This window comes from Ranitomeya variabilis, chromosome 5 (assembly GCF_051348905.1).
Source record: "Ranitomeya variabilis isolate aRanVar5 chromosome 5, aRanVar5.hap1, whole genome shotgun sequence".
NCBI lineage: Eukaryota > Metazoa > Chordata > Amphibia > Anura > Dendrobatidae > Ranitomeya > Ranitomeya variabilis.
This window is the reverse complement of record NC_135236.1, coordinates 329858512-329879953: the sequence shown is the minus strand read 5'-3', so window position 1 is coordinate 329879953 and position 21442 is coordinate 329858512. Positions and strand designations below refer to the sequence as shown.

At 39.2% G+C, this 21442-nt stretch overlaps 1 protein-coding gene across 15 annotated transcripts in view; it reads right to left on the bottom strand.

The window, feature by feature from the left end:
* MAGI2 (membrane associated guanylate kinase, WW and PDZ domain containing 2) overlaps positions 1–21442 on the bottom strand; it is a 1417815-nt gene that overhangs the window by 1121056 nt on the left and 275317 nt on the right. For all 15 annotated transcript variants that reach the window (XR_013215731.1, XM_077264697.1, XM_077264691.1 and 12 more), the window contains exon 2: positions 2610–2726. Coding sequence is in view for 14 of the 15 variants with exons in the window: in XM_077264697.1 (XP_077120812.1) it covers positions 2610–2726 (117 nt within the window). In the remaining variant the exon portion in view is untranslated. The remainder of the gene's footprint in view (positions 1–2609; positions 2727–21442) is intronic.

The following is a 21442-nucleotide window of genomic DNA, read 5'->3' as shown; positions in this document are numbered from 1 at the left end:
GAAAGAGAAATTGCCACAAGTTTTCTCACCTGTGTAATACTAGAGAAATCCTGAAAACATGATGTGTTGGAGGCCTTGTAGACTGGAGTTTGGGGAACACGTGTCTAAATGGTCACCATTTAAGATGTCTTTTGTGAGACATAATTTACTGCATAATAAAGAGTTAAAGTGAATCTGTCAGCAGGATCAACCCTCCTAAGCCATCTATAAGTGCAGGTAAGTCATAGAAAGTTCAGTAAAATGATCCTTTGTTATCTTCGATCCAATGTCTTATTCCCAAGAAATCCACTTTTTTCTTAATATATAAATGACCTGTTAAGATGTGTGAGCCAAACACTGATCTCCCTGAGATGCTGCCTCCAGAGCTTGTTTTAAAAGAAAGGGAGCATTACCAGGATGAGACATGTAGATTAAGAGAGCAGACTGTCAGTCATCACATGTCCCACACTGGTAACGCCCCCTTTAATATAAAATGAGCTCTGGAGACAGATTCTCAGGGAGATCCGTGTCAGGCCCATAGATTTTAACATCTAATTTACATATTATGAAAAATGTGGATTACTCTGGAAAAAAAATTGGATCACAGATATTAAAATATCTTTTTATTCAACATTCTATGCCCTGCATGACCATATAGATGGCTTAAAAGGGATGATCCTACTGACATATTCCCTTTAAGTCAGTTTAAAATAAACATCTCCAGATTTAGACTGCCTGATCTGAAAGCAGAAACCTTGATTCCATTGGTCACACTTACTGGGTGTGTTGCCGTATTTGTCATAAAACTGTCATTAATCAATAATCGCGATAAATGAAAAGTGACGCCGTCGATATTATCTGCACACGCTCCTGAGTTCTCAATATCCATCAGCTGAGCCCTACCGTCAGAATTTTAAAAATACAAATACTTAGCTTTCATCCCCAGCTATGACTGACAAAGCGAGATTTTATGACAACTATTGAAAGACACCAGTAAGTGACCCAATAAAGCACTAGAATCAACTTATTTATTCTGGTTTTAAATAAAACAACTTAATCCTGGTGGCAGATGCATTTTGATTTTAATTTATCTCATATGTAAAAACCCCTTTCTCATTTTTTGGGTTTCTTTATTGAGCATAATGTTTTCTTTATTTCTCAGCCCATAATGAAATCTTAAGTGCAAGTAAAAGTCAAGTATTTTGTATTGAAACCATGTAGAGAAAAACCTACGAAAAATGAAACCGGAATTTAAATAATGTGAAAAATACTGTATTAATGGCCAAAAAGAAGCGGCAAAACACGCAGACTGCAAGAATTAGCCGCTGTGTAATGATTCTCTCCGGTCTGCGTGTATAGACATATATAATGTATGGAGTCAGCAGCAGTAACAAACAGTTGGATGCAGCATTCATCTTGGAGTAACACAATGACATTTAAATAAAGTTCCTTGCAGTCACAGACATACACAGAATTTAAAGCAGGGACACAAATCAATATTGATATGTGAAAGAAAACATGAAGGCAACTGATACAGTTAGCGAAATGTATGTTGTCATCTGCCACCATGAAGTCAACAGAAAGCATTTCGATGAAATGTGGAATATAAATGACAAAGTCCATAATCTAAGGGCACAAAAATGAGGCAAAAAACTAAATATGGTGGCACATTTCCATCTACACCACTGTACAGCCCATGTTCACCTGTTTGGGTAGTGTTTCGGAAAGTTCTATGGTAATTAGAGTGTCCTTTCCCTTTCTCCTAAGTTAGGGTATGTTCACATGTGGCATAATTACAGCTGTGTATTTTATGCAATGTATTTGATTTCTAAAGTACACAGTGTTTTACAGCATCAGCAAAATTAATGAGCTGTCCGATATCTCACTCACATGCTGCTTTTCATTTCTGTGCGTATTTGGAGCCCTTCCGAGTTTTTGCAAAGACATGGTATACTCTTTAGCCCTGATTCATCATTGCCTTTGCGCCTGTTCTTGTCTAGTTTTATGTATTTTGACCTTTTTTTTGCTCATTATTCTATTTGTGTTTTGTTTACATCCATTTTATGTTTGCTCTCCTGTTTATTTGTATTCCACTTTGTGGGTGGAGTTTAGTGATTCTAGATGTTTTCACCTGGTTCATAAATTACGACTTTTTAAAACGTTGCAAAATTTGGTTTAACTCTACTCCCCCACCCTGGTGTATTTTTTAATAAGTCGGTATTTTGGCACAATTTTTGAGCGATTTTGCAAAACATGTGAAGTCAGAAAATAAGACCATTTTTTACTCTTTACTTTGCGCCAAATCCATGATTAACGTGCGCCATTTTGAACAATTTGGTGCCAAAAATGACACAAAAAAGAAAAGTTACTTAAAAAGACACAAATGATGAATCGGGGCCTCTGTTCCGTTCATATATTGTGAACACGCTTTGCAGAATAACAAAAAGAGTAGACAGATTCATACCTATCTACTCATCACACAGTAATAAGAGTCACAGAGGAGCACGTAAGGTGAACATGAACTTTTAAAAACATATTAAATGATGCATCCACTTAGCGCAATTTCCAGACACTGTAGAAAACATGAACACTTTAATAGATTCAATAACTTATGAGATAGCAGTACTCACATGGCACCGTTCGGAGGTAGAGGTTGTCTCGTATGATTTGCTGTAGTTCATGATCTACTGAACCTTTCTGAAACCGTAAATTGAGGTAGCGGCGAAGGTCTTTGTCAACAATGCCTCCTGTAAATTGAGTACATAAAGTAATCAAAACAATGATATAAAAAGAAACACGAAAGCTACAGATATGAGCAGCTTTGCCTGTACACTGTCAGGATATTGCCATTTAGAGTTAAGATAGAAATTAAATCTATGTCCATTTTTTATATTAGACATATTGTACACAGCAGAGACATAAACATTTATACATACGTGATGCTACTTTTACACATAGGTCATTGTGGGTTATAACCCACTGAGAAAGAAACAAAAAGCAGAATTGTAAATGAAAAGTGCTGGAAATCATTTTTAAATTTCAGATTACTGGCACAATTAGAACTCGACTGCTAGTCAAAAACATAGTTTGCTGCTATGTATGCCTTTTTAGGAGCAAAAGTAATAAATTCAATATTAGGAATATGCAGTAGCATTTAGCAAAGAACAAATATTCAGATTGGAATAAATACACTGTGAAATGCTACCTAGATTATAACAGAGGCAATAGAGCCCTCCATGATTACTTGTTTTTGGTGGAAAGAGCAGGGTAAGAATTTCCTCTGTGATAAATAGTGAAAAATAAATTATAATGAAAGGAGATATCACAGATAACGTTCTTTTTCAAACATTTTTATTAAAATTTTCAAATATTTAAACAAACAACTGTGAAGAATTTTAAAATTTTAAATGAGGAAAATACGAGATGAAGGAAATATAGGGGGGAGGGGGGACAGATAACATTCTAAAACGAAAATTATGCAAATGTTTCAATGGTTGATGCTGCCTGAACTATCTATGGCATGAATCAATGGCAAGCTCCTTAATTGCAAATCTCTGTGCTTTACATAGTTTAAACAGAAAAGACCATGGTGGTTCCTAGCCAGCTTCTTCCCACCCGGCTCTGTTTGACAGGTCTCTATACGCAGAGGGAAAGACCTGTACACAGATCACGGACAGTCATCTAATGGCTGCTGACCATTAACAGATCATTAGCAGTGATTTGCACAGGGAGGACACAGGTTATGCCCTATTAGCAGGCTCCTCTCTCCAGTTAGACCATTGTAACATCAACAGCTTCCATGGCAACTGCCCAGATGGACAACTAAACTACCTGGATTTGGATTATATTGGAAAACAGTGAGCACACATCATGTGCTGTGTGTAAGATTTTTTATGACAGGGAGAGATGATGATTTCAGTGCCCAATCATTTCAGCAAAATTGGACGGATGCTGTTCCCGTCCAACCTCTTTAATGCCAAAGCTCCTTGAATTCTACTCGAATAAAATAAAAATCTGCATTTTTCAAAATGCAGATTTTTGGTACTTTGCTTCAGAGCAGTTTTAACCGTTTTTCTGAACCATAAAGGGACAAAAGATTAAAAATGGAAAGAAAAAAAAAACCTGATAACCACATCACCACTCATCTCACTGGCCCCATTGCTCTTCTCCGCCATCTGTCCAGTTCTTATCTTATCACCACCACACGGATGGAAATTCCAGCCTTTAATGATGCCAGGGACAGGTCTGCACATGCACGAGCAATGTCTCAGTGCTTTCCGTTATGCCATGACATCGTAACCTTACACATGCTTGCACAGAACCCTCTTTGGCTTCATCAGAACTGGAAGTCCTGGTCTAGAATGAGGAGACCCAAGGATTCTGCACTTCCGGTGGTGATAAGACGATGCAAAGATTACCAAATAGATAATGGTGAGGAGCAGATAGACTGGAGAGGTGACTAGTTAGGTGATTATAAATATTTCTTTTATTTTTCCCATCTTATGCTTATCATGCTTTGGAGTATGCAAAGACCCCAGAGCATAATATGGGACATTAAATTTGAGGAAAATAACTTGTTTGCAAACCAAACTTCATGAGAAAATCAGCGTGAACAGGCAAATTTGAATTTTGACTGATCTTCTTATCTCCAGTCCTTGCCATTAAAGAGGACCACATAGAGCACGTTAGCATCTACAGCTGGAAGATTAATACACATAGTGTTGTCTAGGGATTAACTAAAGCAGAGAACAACAAAGCCCATCTCTATCTGCAGTGACCCATCAATTGCTGGACCTCTTGATTTTATTAGAAATAGTAAATGCTTCACATTTCCTGCTTTGCCACAGCCCTGGCACTCTCTGGTGGGTTCCTCCTAAGAACTCTGCTGATTGATGCAGGTACCAAGGTAAGATTTCACAAATTATAATACACACAATTACATACAGGTGCTTCTCACAAAATTAGAATATCATCAAAAAGTTAATTTATTTCAGTTCTTCAATACAAAAAGTGAAACTCATATATTATACAGAGTCATTACAAACAGAGTGATGTATTTCAAGTGTTTATTTCTGTTAATGTTGATGATTATGGCTTACAGCCAACTCCAAAGTCATTATCTCAGCGAATTAGAATAATTTATAACACAAGCTTGAAAAATGATTTTAAAATCCGAAATGTTCTCCTACTGAAATGTATGTTCTATAAATGCACTCAGTACTTAGTCGGGGCTCCTTTTGCATCAATTACTGCATCAATGTGGCGTGGCATAGAGGCGGTCAGCCTGTGGCACTGCTGAGGTGTTATGGAAGCCCAGGGTGCTTTGATAGGAGCCTTCATCTTTTCTGCATTGTTGGGTCTGATGTCTCTCATCTTCCTCTTGACAATACCCCATGGCAGTGTGGACAGGTGCCAAGTCCTGCTGGACAATGAAATTTCCATCTCCAAAAAGCTTGTCGGCAGATGGAAGCATGAAGTGATCAAAAATTACCTGGTAGACGGCTGCACTGTCTTTGGTCTTGAAAAAACACAGTGGATCTACACCAGCAGATGATATGGCTCCCCAAACCATCACTGATTGTGGAAACTTCACACAAGACCTCAAGCCGCTTGGATTGTGTGCCTCTCCACTCTTCCTCCAGACTCTGGAACCATGATTTCCAAATGAAATGCAAAATTTACTTTCATTTGAAAACACCACCTTGGACCACTAAGCAACAGTCCAGTTATTTTTCTCCTTGACCCGGATAAGATGCTTCTGGCATATGAGTGGCTTAACACAAGGAATGCGACACTTGTAGCCCATGTCCTGGATATGTATGTGTGTGGTGGCTCTTGAAGCAATGACTCCAGCAGCAGTTCACTACTTGTGAATCTCCCACAAATTTATTAATGGCCTTTTCTTAACAATCCTTTCAAGGTTGCAGTTATCCCGGTTGCTTGTGCACCTTTTTCTACCACACTTTTTCCTTCCACTCAACTTTCCATTAATATGCTTGGATACAGCACTCTATAAACAGCCAGCTTCTTTAGCAATGACATTTTGTAGCTTACCATTTTTGTGGAGTGTGTCATTGACTGCCTTCTGGACATCTGTCAAGTCAGCAGTCTTCCCCATGATTGTGGAGCCTACTGAAACAGACTAAGGGACCTTTTTAAATGCTTAGGAAGCCTTTGCCGGTGTTTTTAGTTAATTATTCTAATTTACTGAAATAATGACTTTTGGGTTTTCATTGGCTGTAAGCCATAATCATCAACAATAACAGAAATAAACACTTGAAATAGATCACCCCATTTGTAATGACTCTATATAATATATGAGTTTCACTTTTTGCATTGAAGAACTGAAATAAATCAACTTTATGATGATATTCTAATTTTGTGAAATGCACCAGAAAATGCTTTGCATTAGGCCCATATTTTAAGTGTTTGATATTACAATAACGTACATTAAGAAATTAATTGAGACAATAAAATTGCATGAAAATTTTAAGATTTCAAAGATAAAAGTGGAAGAGAAAGGAAAGTTAGACGGTGTTGTAATTGTAAAATGTGGTTATTACAATAGCTACTAATATAGTAAATACAGTGCTTTTTGAGCTGTGGATGTTATGCTATGAAGACGGTACTTCCGTTGAAATGCGTTGTGGCTTAAACCCCATTCTGGTGCAGAGTTTCCTTTCGGCGCTCCTTTGACGGAGTTTCACCCTTTTCCTGTTTCTGTCCTCCTTCGGAGGTGTTCAGCTGGAGCTGAGGGGGGACTGTGCGTCCTCCCCTCACTAGGGCTACCTATCCAGCGCTCCTAAAGAATCCACCTTTTACTGACTTTACTATACATAAGCTGACATCTCTGGGACAAAAATGTGCTTTAGAAAGCTCTAATGGATTCGTGAGACTCAGGCAAGAACGTGTAAATAACAGGTCACTATTTTCTATATGCAGAAACTATGTATTAGGCCAGATTTACACTTTTGAGTCAGTTTTAAAAAAAAAAGTTGAACTCCAAACAGAGGTCAAATAGATGACTCCATATGCCTCGTAACAATGAATAGCTAAATTGGGTTCAGTTGGGAGTTCAATCTTGTTTTTTCAGAAACTCCAATGTAGTGCTCAGCAAAAAGCACAGTATGAATGTGAACCAGGCCATATTTTTGTTTAGCACTTATTATTAATAAAAGATTATTTATCTTCCCATTTTTGCTTTTAGCTCATAGTCTGAGAACATGTGAAGGAAGATGGGTTTTTTTTTGCTCTTTCATTTGATTTTAGGTCTGTATGGTCGCCATTGTTGCTGTGGTGCTGTGCCTCTGACGTGGTGTGGCCTAGAGTCATGGGGGCTCAGCCTCGCAGAATGGGTTCTGTGGGACACCAGGTCACTTGCCTTGCTGATGCACCATCGCAGTGACAATGGTTGGCACATGGCGCCGTACCTTTAATGTCAGGGACTCACTGAGAGGGTCGCCATGACATGGCAGTGGGCTTCATACATTCTTATCAGAATGTTAAACTAAGAACCTCATGTTCAGTTGTGAACATTTTGCTTAACCGCCACAGATCTATGCATACATCTTGGATATGAGGTCCATGTCTTTTTCTACAGCTATGGTGTAAAAGATTACTTATACTGTGTCCAAAACAAATTGATAATTTATGGCTTCAGTCTTAATCTACTCAGTTTCCTAACAGGCTTTGAATGGAGATTCACTAATTCCAGCATCGGCATAGTTATCTTTATAAGAAACCCTGCTATTGAACGTGACCTCAATCGAAATATAGTACACATTTATACTGTATACCAGGAAGCATCATCGTGTGTATTGGTATGTGTATTGGACTTTATTTAATTGAAGAAATACAATTTTCTCTCTGGATGACACTGTAATAATAGGACAACAATAAAGTCACAGAAAATACACTTTTTTTTAAGTTGGACTGCACAAACTAACACATTATGGTCAATTTTTACAAAAAAAAATCCATGTGCTTGCTACCAAAACAATCACATTCAGATAAAAATAAATAATTTTCAGATTCACAAAATCTGCCCATAAATACAATTGTTACACGGAACTACCTAAACCAGGGAAACAAATTCTACCCCTATATCATTGTTGCAGCTTTGCACCCAGTCAGCACTCTCCAAATGACACATTCAGCACCATTAGGAGTATGACTTTGTGAGAGTGGGACAGAAATTTATGGCATACATTATTAACGTGTCGAATGAAATATGGCAACCTTTAAACCTTTTGACATAAATGTACGTCATCATCAGGAAGGTATTCTTGCATTATGATATGATCTTGTGTCCACAAAAACTGATAGCTCAGCTCCTGCAAAAATAGCCAAGGCCAATGCCAACACTGTCCCTGAATATTTAACTCTCAAAATGCCATGATCAATAGCAATTTCTGCATTTACAAGGCTGTGAAAGAAAAGGAGTTCCCTTCCCGTCAGCACCACCATGACAGGATCGTGGGTAGCCAATGGTTGTCATGGCACCCAGAGGTCAAAGAATGACCTCCGGGTCTGCACGGTACAGTGGCATGTTAGGCCCTGCCATAAGGAAAGTTTAATTGGTGTTCTGTTAGAGTCAAACGGAGAGGTCTAATATCCTGAAATATCCTGCTATGTATATGTGTTGTAGGGATGTAGAAAAGTGAACAGAGTATTAAGTGTTCAAGTAACATAATGGGGCTATGTTAAAAAGTAAAACAAAAGTTTATTAATAAGTTTGTAAATAGATATCTATACAAAAAACTAAAGAAGGAATGATACAAACAAGTGAAATTGGCTCACCAATTAAAACACATTTTTTAATGTAAAAACAATCATGGAACGGACCATTCTACATAACTGTTTCATTACTGAATCCTTACTGTGAACACCGTAAAACAAAAAAAAAACAGTAGAAAATGTCATCATACCGCCACACAATATAAATACAGTTATATGAAAAAGTTTGGGCACCCCTATTAATCTTAAGCTTAATGTTTTACAAAAATTGTTTTTTTTTGCAACAGCTATTTCAGTTTCATATATCTAATAACTGTTGGACACAGTAATGTTTCTGCCTTGAAATGAGGTTTATTGTACTAACAGAAAATGTGCAATCTGCATTCAAACAAAATTTAACAGGTGCATAAGTATGGGCACCTCACCAGAAAAGTGACATAAATATTTAGTAGATCCTCCTTTTGCAAACATAACAGCCTCTAGTCGCTTCCTGTAGCTTTTAATGAGTTCCTGGATCCTGGATGAAGGTATTTTTGACCATTCCTCTTTACAAAACAATTCCAGTTCAGTTAAGTTTGAGGGTCGCCGAGCATGGACAGCCCTCTTCAAATGATCCCACAGATGTTCAATGATATTCAGGTCTGGAGACTGGGATGGCCATTCCAGAACAGTGTAATTGCTCCTCTGCATGAATGCCTGAGTAGATTTAGAGCAGTGTTTTGGATCATTGTCTTGCTGAAAGATCCATCCCCTGCATAACTTCAACTTTGTCACTGATTCATGAACATTATTGTCAAGAATCTGCTGATACTGAGAGGAATCCATGTGTCCCTCAACATTAACAAGATTCCCGGTGCCGGCATTGGCCACACAGCCCCAAAGCATGATGGAACCTCCACCAAATTTTACTGTGGGTAGCAAGTGTTTTTCTTGGAATGCTGTGTTTTTTTGCCGCCATGCATAACGCCTTTTTGTATGACCAAACAACTCAATCTTGGTTTTATCAGTCCACAGGACCTTCTTCCAAAAAGAAATTGGCTTCTCCAAATGTGCTTTTGCATACCTCAGCCGAGTCTGTTTGTGGCGTGCTTGCAGAAACGGCTTCTTTCGCATCACTCTCCCATACAGCTTCTCCTTGTGCAAAGTGCATTGTATAGTTGACCGATGCACAGTGACACCATCTGAAGCAAGTTGATCCTGCAGCTCTCTGGAGGTGGTCTGAGGATTGTCCTTGACTGATCTCACCATTCTTCTTCTCTGCTTTTCTGATGTTTTTCTTGGCCTGCTACTTCTGGCCTTAACAAGAACTGTACCTGTGTTCTTCCATTTCCTTACTATGTTCCTCACAGTGGAGATTGACAGGTTAAATCTCTTAGACAGCTTTTTGTATCCTTCCGCTGAACAACTATGTTGAATAATCTTTGTTTTCAGATCATTTGACAGTTCTTTTGAGGAGCCCATGATGCCACTCTTTAGAGGAGATTCAAACAGGAGAACAACTTGCAAGTGGCCACTTTAAGTAGCTTTTCTCATGATTGCATACACCTGGCTATGAAATTCAAAGCTCAATGAGGTTACAAAACCCCAAAAAAGTGCTTTAGTAAGTCAGTAAAAAGTAGGTAGGAGTATTTAAAACAAGAAAATGATAAGGGTGCCCATACTTATGCACCCGTCAAATTTTGTTTGAATGCAGATTGCACATTTTCTGTTAGTACAATAAACCTCATTTCAAGGCAGAAACATTACTGTGTCCAACAGTTATTAGATATATGAAACTGAAATAGCTGTTGCAATAAAACCGATTTTTATAAAACATTAAGCTTAAGATTAATAGGGGTGCCCAAACTTTTTTATATAACTGTATATATATAAAAAATATCACTGAAATGTCATCTCGTCCTGCAAAAATAAAGCCCTCACATGGCACTGTCAGCAGAATAAAATAATTATATCAGAATATTGTGATGCAAACACAAATATTTTTTTTGTAAAATATGATTTTAGTTTGCAAAAATAATTTGACATGAAAAAAAACCTATATAATTGTGATAACACTGTAATCATACTGAGTGGAGGAATAAAGTTACCGTATCTCTTCACTTTTACAGCATGGTGAATGACGTTAAAAATAAATAAAAACAAATTGTGAATTTTTTTAGCAATTCAAAATGTTGTAATTAAAAATTTTTTACTCATCCTGCAAAAGCAAGCTCTCAAGTGGCTTTGTTCGTGGAAAAATAAAAAAGTTACAGCTCTCAAAACATGACAATGCAAAAAATTATATTTTTTTACGTAAACACATAATTAGTAAATAGCAAAAGATGAAAAACCTATATACATTTAGTATCTCTGTATTCAAACTGAGCTGAAGAATTCAACTGTACATTCACTCAAAATACAGGAAGAACAGCGTAAAAAAACAATTGTTGAATTGTTTATATGTTCCTTTTGCCTCCCAGAAATAAATATAAGGCCACGTGCATTTGATGAGTTTTTACATCAGTGTTTGTAAGCCAAAACCAGGAGTGAAACAGAGGAGAAGTATAATAGTAACACGCCACCACTTTTGCATTTTTCGACCACTCCTGATTTTGGCTTACAAATACTAAGGTAAGAAACTCACAGAATACTTGTCCCCAAGACATCACAAAAGATCACTAGGAAGCATATGTTTTCTTTATTTAATGTGATTTTTTTTCACTGTAACATGGGATGTAGGTAAGCACAAGTTACAGAGAAAAATAGTCCCATGTTCTGACAGAGCTGATCGGAGTCTGCAGAGGCCCAATAGTAATACTATGCTAGTCAGAGACCTGGCGATCATGCATTCGCCTAATCCAATAGACTCATTGAAATTGCAGATACTTCTATTCACTAAACATAATGGAGCCGGCAAAAGAAAGGTCAGGAGTGGAAATAAACCGCTTTTGTCTTTTCCTTTGTTTCTGAATCCTGGGAAATCAAACCACTCTCTTTCTCAATTGCAAAAGCCATAATCCAACACCAGAAATTTACAATCCTATATGCAGGGTAGAAAACAAAGAAACTCAATAACTTTCTCCTTAGGTGGATATTACGGAATCTGTAATACACATTTTGAATCTTTTAATGAAAAATATTCTTAGCAAAAACAGATCGTCTACTGATGACAAGAAAAGGTATATTGAGACAATTCTCTAATTAACCTTTGTAACAATAGGGAAGCTGCCAAAATGTAGCTCGAAAGATTGCTGTAAGAAAATGCTGTACATTCTATAGGCACGGAATAATTGAAAGAACATTCATTTTTGCTAAGTATCTATAGTACAGTGCCCTGCCAGACGTTTAACCAATATTCTTAGCATTTAGCTCTTATTTCTCATATTAGCTCTCATTTCTCATATTTGAAAAATCCATTCACTATCGCTGATTGCATTGGTGTTATTAGTGGAAACCTTCTAATTATTCACTAGCCTTTGCTTTACAGCCCTAATAGGCAAGAAAACACTAGGAGCGCCAAAATCTGGTCACACTAGATTGTGACGTATAAAGAAGAATACCTTCAATAACATGCATGTGCGACGCTTTCAAGATGAAGGGAAATTCTACATTCAAGCTCTTTCTGTATGTGAAATGTGAAAGCTTCTGTTATTACTGTTCAAAGATATAGAGCAAGAAATTCTTCTTTGTCAAAAGTTTTTCAGTCCAAATTTCCACGACGACACTTACCACCCTGATGAGAATTAGAAGAGTTCTCCAGGAACAGAAAAAAATGACTTCTTCTAAAAACAATACCTCACCTGCCAACAGGTTGCGTGTGTGTTGTTCCAACTAAATGCCATTAACTTCAATGTGGCTGAAGTACAATACCAGACACAACCATAAGAGGGCACTGCATGGTTTGGAAAGAAAATAGAATTGGTTTTTTTTCACTCCTATCCAACACCTATAATGTTATCCTAGGGACATTAGGCCTTATATCAATTCAACAAACTGACAGGAAGAAAGGACTCTTCAACAGCACATATAATAAAAGTAACAACTGTTTTAAACAACCATTACATAGAAGAAAATTGAAAAAAAGTCATTATACAAGGACATAAGATTGTCTGACAAGCAATCTGAGAGACAAATCATTCATGGTAAACAGTATGGTAATACAAGGTGATAAAGGGAGGTAGTGGACATTTGCAGGTCTCTACCCAGCAGACAGCCAAGCAGAGCAGACAGACCACAGCAGACAGCCAAGCAGAGCATACAGACCACAGCACCTTGGAGCAAACAAGCCTCTGAACAATGTGAGTATATCCTAGCTAATGCCTTTATTTTCTATTTTCTGTCTCTATATGTCCTAATTTCTGCCATTTCTTTCTTTCTGCATGCATCAGAATGTCTTCTTCTTCTGATGCGGAGCAACGTCCTGGGCCTTCTGAAGTAGAACATGTCAGTGAGGTGAGTATTTGCCTCCTCAGATTGGTAAGTATTCACTGTCACATCTACACATATGACAATTTTTGTTTTTAATTTTTTTAGAGCTCTTCTACTGCGGCAGAGACTGGGCAGGAGCAGCGGAGTCACGGTCGGGTGGCAAGGCGGCAGCGTGTACGTATATAAGGCTGACTGTTTACTGTATCCTCACTTTAGTATTCCTAAATCTTCCTTTCTTTACTTTCCTCTTTCTTTACATTTTTCTTCTGGACTCCTTTTTTATCTTGACTTTCCTTATTCATGCCATTTCTCAGCCTCTGTTTTCTTTCTTTTCCTTATGTTAATGTATGCAACATTTAATGTCTTAATTTATGTTTTAGGTTCCAGAACAGGATGAGGATCATTGACAACGATATCCTCATCTCCCTGGTCCAGGAGCGAGTCCCGTTGTGGGACACCCGGGTTCCACAGCACTCGGGACATCGTGACGATCCGGCGCCTATGGAATGAGGTGGCCATAGCGATGTGGGATGGCTGGGACAATGCCCCGAATCGGGTCCGAAGTGCATTTGGTAAGTATTGCAATGCAGTGTGAAGCAGCAGAGACCTTGGCGGTGCTCACACAACTGTGTGTGATGAAATAAACTCTCAGGAGTTTCTCTCATCACACACAGTTGTATGAGCACAGCCAAAAGTCCTTTTTCTGACCATAATGTTTTTTTTTTAACCATGGCCAAAGTGAAAACACGTTGACGTTCGATGAAGGACCGCTTCAACAAGGACCTGCATCAAGAGAGCCGTGTTCCCAGTGGTCCAGGAGCAAGGATCAGAAAATACAAATACCATCACGTTCTGGCATTTTTAAGACCGGTCCTTGCCCAGAGAACGTAAGTATTTTTCCCTTGCATTAGGTTGTATTGTATTGCCATAATCTGTATATTTCTATTCCACAGGATTTTTGTGTCTGGTTAATTTTTGGTATTAATTTTCTTTTTTCTTTTTTCACAGCACATGGAGCACTACTATTGGCCCAGGTTCTGGAGCGGTCCTTCATCAGACAGCCACGGACCCGTCCCAGCCATCCAGCAGCGCTGCAGCAAGTGGGCCTGCCACACTAATTGGAGACCAGGAAGCTGATCCATCAGGTGTTCCCCTTTCCCAGTCCTCTGCCACTGCCCCTTTTTTGGGGGGCTCCTCCTGGCAGCGGCAGAGGGCATCGGACAGGTCCCTCATGCCCAAGTTTTTGCACTTGAGCTCGGTTTTTCACGAAGGACTCAAGGCTTTGGGTGACCGAATGGATATTTCACTTAGCCACATGAATACACGTATCCAGGAGGTCACCAAAAGCCTTGACTAAGTAAAAGCCGACCTCCAGAGGCCAGCACATCATTTTTTTAACCAAATTGAGCAGGGCATGTCAGAACACCTTACTCCTGATCTCCAGCTGAGTGTCATGCAGGCCTGCAATGCTGCTTACATGCAGGCTATGCAGCAGAGTCGGTATTTTCAGCAGACAGTGGCGGCATATCCACCTGTGCCTTCACTGTCACGATTAACCTCAATGCCGACCTCTGCTGCATACCACTGCACCACCACCATGACGAGTGCTGTTGGACCTCCTCCACTGACACCACGATGCAGCAGGACCCTGGCATGGCCTTCCGTACCACCACCACCATGATGCAGCAGGACCCTGGCATGGCCTTCCGTACCGCCACCACCACAATGCAGCAGGACCCTGGCATGGCCTTCCGCTCTATGAGCACTATGGACTCTGGCATGGCTGCACATTCTACAAGCACTATGGACTCTAGCATGGCTGCACGCTCTACGAACACTATTGACTCTGGCATGGCTGCACGCTCTATGAGCACTATGGACTCTGGCATGGCTTCACGTTCTACGAGCACTATGGACTCTGGCATGGCTGCACGCTCTATAAGCACTATGGACTCTGGCATGGCTGCATGCTCTATGAGCACTATGGACTGACACAGTGCAGCCAGACCCTGACAGGTCACCCACCACGACCATGCCACGACATATGAGCCCACCGAGGCTTCCCAGAACCCGGCAATCACAACCCCCCCCCAAAAAAACAGCGGACTCTTAGTATTCCTCACCCTTCACCTCCCAGTGTGTCTGTAATGTCACGTTTGTCTCACCCTTCCAGTGCGTCTCAAGCCTCTCATGTGTCAAGCCCTATCCCCGAACTACCAGACCCCACTAGTTTCATTGCCCCTTCTCCTGCCACCTCTGCATCATCCACAGTTAGCCATGCCTCAGTGCTTCACACCCCCCGTTTACATCACTCTACCCCAAGCCGGCGCAGTTAAATAAATATTTTTGTTGTTAAAAAATAAAATAATTTTTTTTTGGCCCAATTATGTTTGGTTTATTGTGTCTTTCGCCGCCGGCAACACACTGTGTGCCAAATAAGAAACTTTGCCACACACTTTATTTTTTGGCCACATCATATCTCCAGTAGTTAGCAAATAAAAGACTGCAGCTTTGTGTGTCTTTAGTATAGAGATATGAGGTGGGCCAAAAAATTAATTAATGTAGTATCTCCATAATCTCTTCCTTCTGCTTAGTCTGTGACTAGTGTAGCAGTCTGAAGAGAAAATGGCGGAAATACAATGCCCGACTATACTCAACAGGTCAGGTGTCAAAAAACTCATTAGTTAGGACACTTGACCTGGTTAGTAGAGAACTGCCTTGTATAACCTCCATTTTCTCTTCTGTGTATGTAATCTATTCCACACAAAGTGAAGGGACGATGGTGGTCATACATGGCATATCTATGCTCACCTGCACAGGTGTCAGAAATAGTGAATTCATGAGGCTGTTATATGTGCATCTTGAATTCATTATTTATGACACCTGACTTGATGACTATAGATATCTTTAGTGTGACAGTCATTGTCTCTTCAGTCTGTGTCCAATGGATACTGCAGAACAGAATCAGGACGCAATGACGTCAACAAGCTTACCACTAAAGCAACATGGCTGCCGTCACACTAGCAGTATGTGGTCAGTGTTTTATATCAGTATTTGTAAGCCAAAACAAGGAGTGGACCAATTATAGGTAAATTATGATATTAGCATAATAACTAGCACCTCTGCCTTTATCACCCACTCCTGGTTTTGGATTACAAATACTGATATTAAATACCGACCAAATACTGCCAGTTTTAGGACAGCCTTGGTTTGTAGAGGAAATACATAGGAGACACGGTCAACACAACCAAAAATAAAGTTTATTAATGAGAAATATTATTAACATTTAAGAAAATTACTTGTACAGATAAAATTACAACAGGACATTTACACAACATTATCCTGCCATGACACACGTCCAATATCAGAATCAAAAAAGGCAGCAAATTGGTTCCGCATGTGACCAACTTCAGCAGTTGACCACAGCGGGTGATGCTGGTGATCGGGCAGTGGGTGTGCAACTGGTTCATCCAGTTCAATGTTGGGTTGCTCCTTTGCCATTATATAATTGTGCAGAACCACACAGGCTTTGACCACCTCGTCGACTGTTTCCATTTTTAGATTAATGGCTGATGCAAGAATGCGCCATTTAGAGGCTAGAATGCCAAAGGCACACTCTACTGTTCTTCGGGCCCTGGTCAGTCTGTAGCTAAAGATCCTTCTAGTGTGGTTCAAGTCCCGACTGGAATATGGCTTCAGTAGGTTTTCACGCATCTGAAAGGCCTCATCCCCAACCATAACAAATGGCATCGGTGGACCTTGAGTGTTGGGGAGCGGTTGTGGCAGTGGAAAATTAAAATTTTGGCCATACACACGGTGGCCCATATCAGAGTTCTTAAAAGTCTGGGAATCGTTGCCACGGCAAAAAGCTCCAATGTCCACGGCGATGAAGCGACAGTTCGCATAGGTTATTGCCATGAGCACAACAGAAAAATATTTTTTGTAATTGAAGTACTCCGATCCTGTTCTGGCTGGTTTGATAATGCGAATGTGCTTTCCATCCACCGCTCCCAAACAGTTTGGGAAATCACACACATTCCAGAATTTTTCCGCAATTTCAAGCCACATGTCCAAGGTGGGTAGGGGTATAAACTCTTCCCGGAGTACATTCCACAAAGCCAGGCAGGTTGGAACGTACCTTAATGTAACCAGCAGACGTTCCTCGGGTGGAATCGCTCTACGGAGCTGGGTGTCCTGTCTCCATATGGCTCCTTGGACACGAGCATGCAAATCCCGGAAAGAGTCTTGCGACATCCTTGTATATTCATGGAATTTCTCTGGGTTGGCATTAAGCTCGCCATACAGCATGTGATAGGCTCCACGGCTCTCACGTAGTTCGATAATGGGGTGTCACCAAAAACGCCTATGATGTCTCCTTCTCGATCTTTCGCGATTTCTGTCTTGCTCCCAAGCAAACGCACAGGCAAGAAACAGCTTGATGCTTAAATCCAGGTTGAAATAAAAGCTCTCCATGCGAAGATCCATTCTGACACAGCACACAGGAGCAAAATCTGAAGAGTTCAGCTGTTCAAGGTTCTATATATAGAGATCCCATAATACACGCCCTCTGTAGTCCCATTGGCGGTTTCTGGTTATCTCGATTTTTCTCCTGTAAAATTTGTCACCATGTGCACCAAAAACACAAACGCAGGAAAAAACACATAGAAAAGCGTGCAAACGCGGCGTTTTTTTAACTGCATGCATTTCCGCATGCGTCTTAAAAACGCCGCGTTTGTACGCGTTTCCATGCGTTTTTTCCTGCACTTGCGGATGCGGATTAAACGCTGCAGATTCGAACGCTAATGTGAAACTAGCCTAATACACTGTCATCATTGCTACTTTTTGAATCATAAATTAAGACAACGCGTTGTGTTAACTAATTTATGTTGAGTGAAATAAAGTATTGGCTGCTGTAACAATTCCGTGAGATCTGAGTTTGTTTGGATGCATTTCCGAGCATTAGCCATAATGAATATTTATCCACAAGTGGATGAGGTTCATATTTATCACCAGTAATGAATCCCTTTCAGTACATTTAGCATTTAAGAGAATCGATTGTGGTTTGAAAAACAGAATTAATTACATGGTTTTTGGGCTCTGAACGTTTTCAGTTCTCTGTTTACTAATACAATTCGGTATTATTCTAATCTTTTGCTATGGACAGTTGAGGCCATAATTCTTAGTAGTCAAATTTTACGAGAACCGAAAGGTGACTCATGCATGGTCCTATACGATGGCACAACGTGTCCATTGAAACTCTCCAAGGTCATTGAAGCGTCTCCAATGGTTACTGCATTCAAATTCCACATTTGCTGCACAATGTAGAGCATGCACAGTGATGCAGATTCATAGTGTCAGCCCAGAAAAATGCCAACTACCGAACAACAGATGTGGTCTGCCTGCTGGCATAAGCCAGAATTATTGCCTTACCGGATACGGCATGTGACGCATATACTTTCAGTAGTGTATACTTCACAAGTAAGAAAAGTCTCTTTCAATGGCTTTCACTAAATACTTCCCTTGCTACAGTTTTGACCTATAAAATACATACTGTATCTGTGTCATTAATTTTTCTTTTTCACTTTTGGTTTTGTTTATTTTGTTTCTAATAATTATAATTTGAAGGAGTAATTGATTCTTATTATATTTATGACTTTGCTGATAGAAGTCAAGCATTAATACCATTTCATAAAGTGATGGCATATTAAAAGGATATGCTATCATTTGAGGTCTAATCTTTGGGACCTTCACTGATAAAGTGTTTACATAATTAATCCTCTCTGTCATCGGTGGAGTGAAAAAACAAATAAAAAAGTTTCCTGCTACTGTCATCTATGGAAGGCTACAAGAATGATAACACTAACAGACTCTTCCATCTGTCACTTGCAGAAACGTGAAACTACAGCATCTTTTCTAGCTGTTAAAAGTCTATTTCAACCCATTACTAGAGATTAGCAAATAAATTCAAGTGGAATTGAATTCTATTCGAAATTTACAAAAATCTGCGTTTGTCAAAAGGGAGATTTTTTGTAATTTGTTTCATCACGAATTCAGCGAAATGGTGAATGCTGTCAAATTTCCGAACCATAAAGGACCGTTAAAGGCTATAAATATAAAATTCTTATTAACTCGTTACTGCTCAACTCTCTGACTCCTCTGCTACTCACTGCCACCCATCTCATCCTTGCTTGCCTCACCATTCACACTGGAGTCTTCGTGCCTCTGACCAGATATTTCCTGCTGTCATGAAGCTGTGACCTTCTGTGCATTGTGCTTCGGATTCAAGCATGAGGGCAGGATAGAAGATGGTCAGAGATGGAGGGGCAGGAGATGTGAGCAGTGAGGTGAGTATAAGGATTTCTTTAGTTTTTACATATTACGTTAAGGTTAATATGCTCTGGGATCTAGAAAGATCTCATAGCATAATAAGGGAATAATTTCTCCACAAATTGAATTTCCTGGGAAAATCGTGCGATTTAAATTTTTCTGATCCACTCATCTCTACTACTTACATCTCATAAAGCAATGGCATATCTTACCGCCAGGGCATATCATCAAGAATATGTGCTTTTCACCTACAGGGATCTCTACTATATGGGTGAGACAATGATCAGTTTGGGATCTAATCATTCCTGCTACCAATCTGGCCACTTGACTCTGCGACTCAAATGTTTACTGTCATCTGAATTGCAAAGTGATTTTTAATCACTTTTGATGATTTGTGGAAGTTGTATGCATATAGGCAAAGTTATACTGTAAGTGGTATTTATGAACTCTGCACATCGTGAAGCTTTCAAGAGGTTTCGTGCATCTCATACTCCTATATCCATGCCTAGTTTAGAATTTTAGCAGCACACATGATGTTTTTTGCATTTATTGTGCACAAAATTGCACAAAGGAACCTGTAAGTTTAGAGTGTTGGGTAGCTTGCTATAGTTTGAAAAAATATATCGTGTGTAACATTTTTTTCATTTTTATTATATAGCTTTTACTTGTTAATGATAACATTGGGAAAAATGAAAATTGTTGTGAAACCCCTGCCAATTGGTTGAGAATGTGATGTGTGATGTGTCTACAGTAAATCTCTTCTAAAATGCTGGAAATGTATTTATATAATCAGCGAAAATGGCAAAGAGAACATTATTCATCGTTTGTAAAATATATCACAGACACAGTGATCTTTCTGCTGCTTTTTCAATATTTTCAATTCAATGTTGTATTTCTAATTAACTTCATTGATTTTGATGAATGCGCATTTATACAGTCAGGGTGTATTTTCTAAATTGTTGAGTAAAGGGTCATGATTTCAAAACAGGGTGCAAACTAATTTATTTGATTACTAAAGTCTAAATTATTTATTGTATTTTTAATTGGAATGGAAGATGGAAGACAATTCCAAAATAATTTCCATTTCCCCCCTAAGCTGCAATAAATGCAAATTACAGTGGTTACAAGTTATGGTCTTTCTCCAGTCCTCAGGGTCACATTTCAAAAAATGATTGGGGTTGAATATCAGATTTAAGATGTGATGTATTACTTTTATGAATATTGTGATAACAGCTAATAGCTGCAGGCTTCACCTAAGTCGAAATATGTCTTTGCCGCTTTAACACTTAGCACAACCTGAAATCTCCTTAAGAGGCTATGCTGACAACTGATCTTAGCACATTCTCCCCTATTGAGCCAAAAGGCAAATCTCACACTTACAGTGGGCTTGTAAACGTTTGGGCACCCCTGGCCAAAATTACTGTTATTGTGAACAGTTAAGCACGTTGAACATGAAATGATCTCTAAATTTAAAGATGACACATTATCTTTGTATTTTAGGCAAAAAAATATATATATTCATCTTTTACAGTTTAAAAAAAAAAAACGGGCAAGTGCAAAGGTCTGGGCACCCTTGGAGATTTGGTGCTCAGATAACTTTGATCAAGGTTTCAGACCTTAATTAGTCTGTTAGGGGTATGGCTTGTTCACTATCATAGTTAAGCAGTGTCAAACTGGAGTCCAAGTGCCCACCAGTAACCAATGCCAGGGATCCACTTTGCAAATACATGCAAATGTGACATTATACTCAATCATAAATTTATATTACAATGAACTGGGCAGATTGTTAAATGAATAAGATGCTTCCTTTGTCTGTACGTAGTGATTCAAGTATATTGTGCCCAGTACCGCTCATTCAAGAGGGTGGTGGCCCACTCTTGCACAGGGACCCACTAGATGATTCTCCTGTGGGCAGTCCAAGCCTGTTGTTAGGAAAAGCCAGGTGACGTAAATTTCTCAGCTTTATAAAAACCCAGCCTTCTTTCACCTAGTG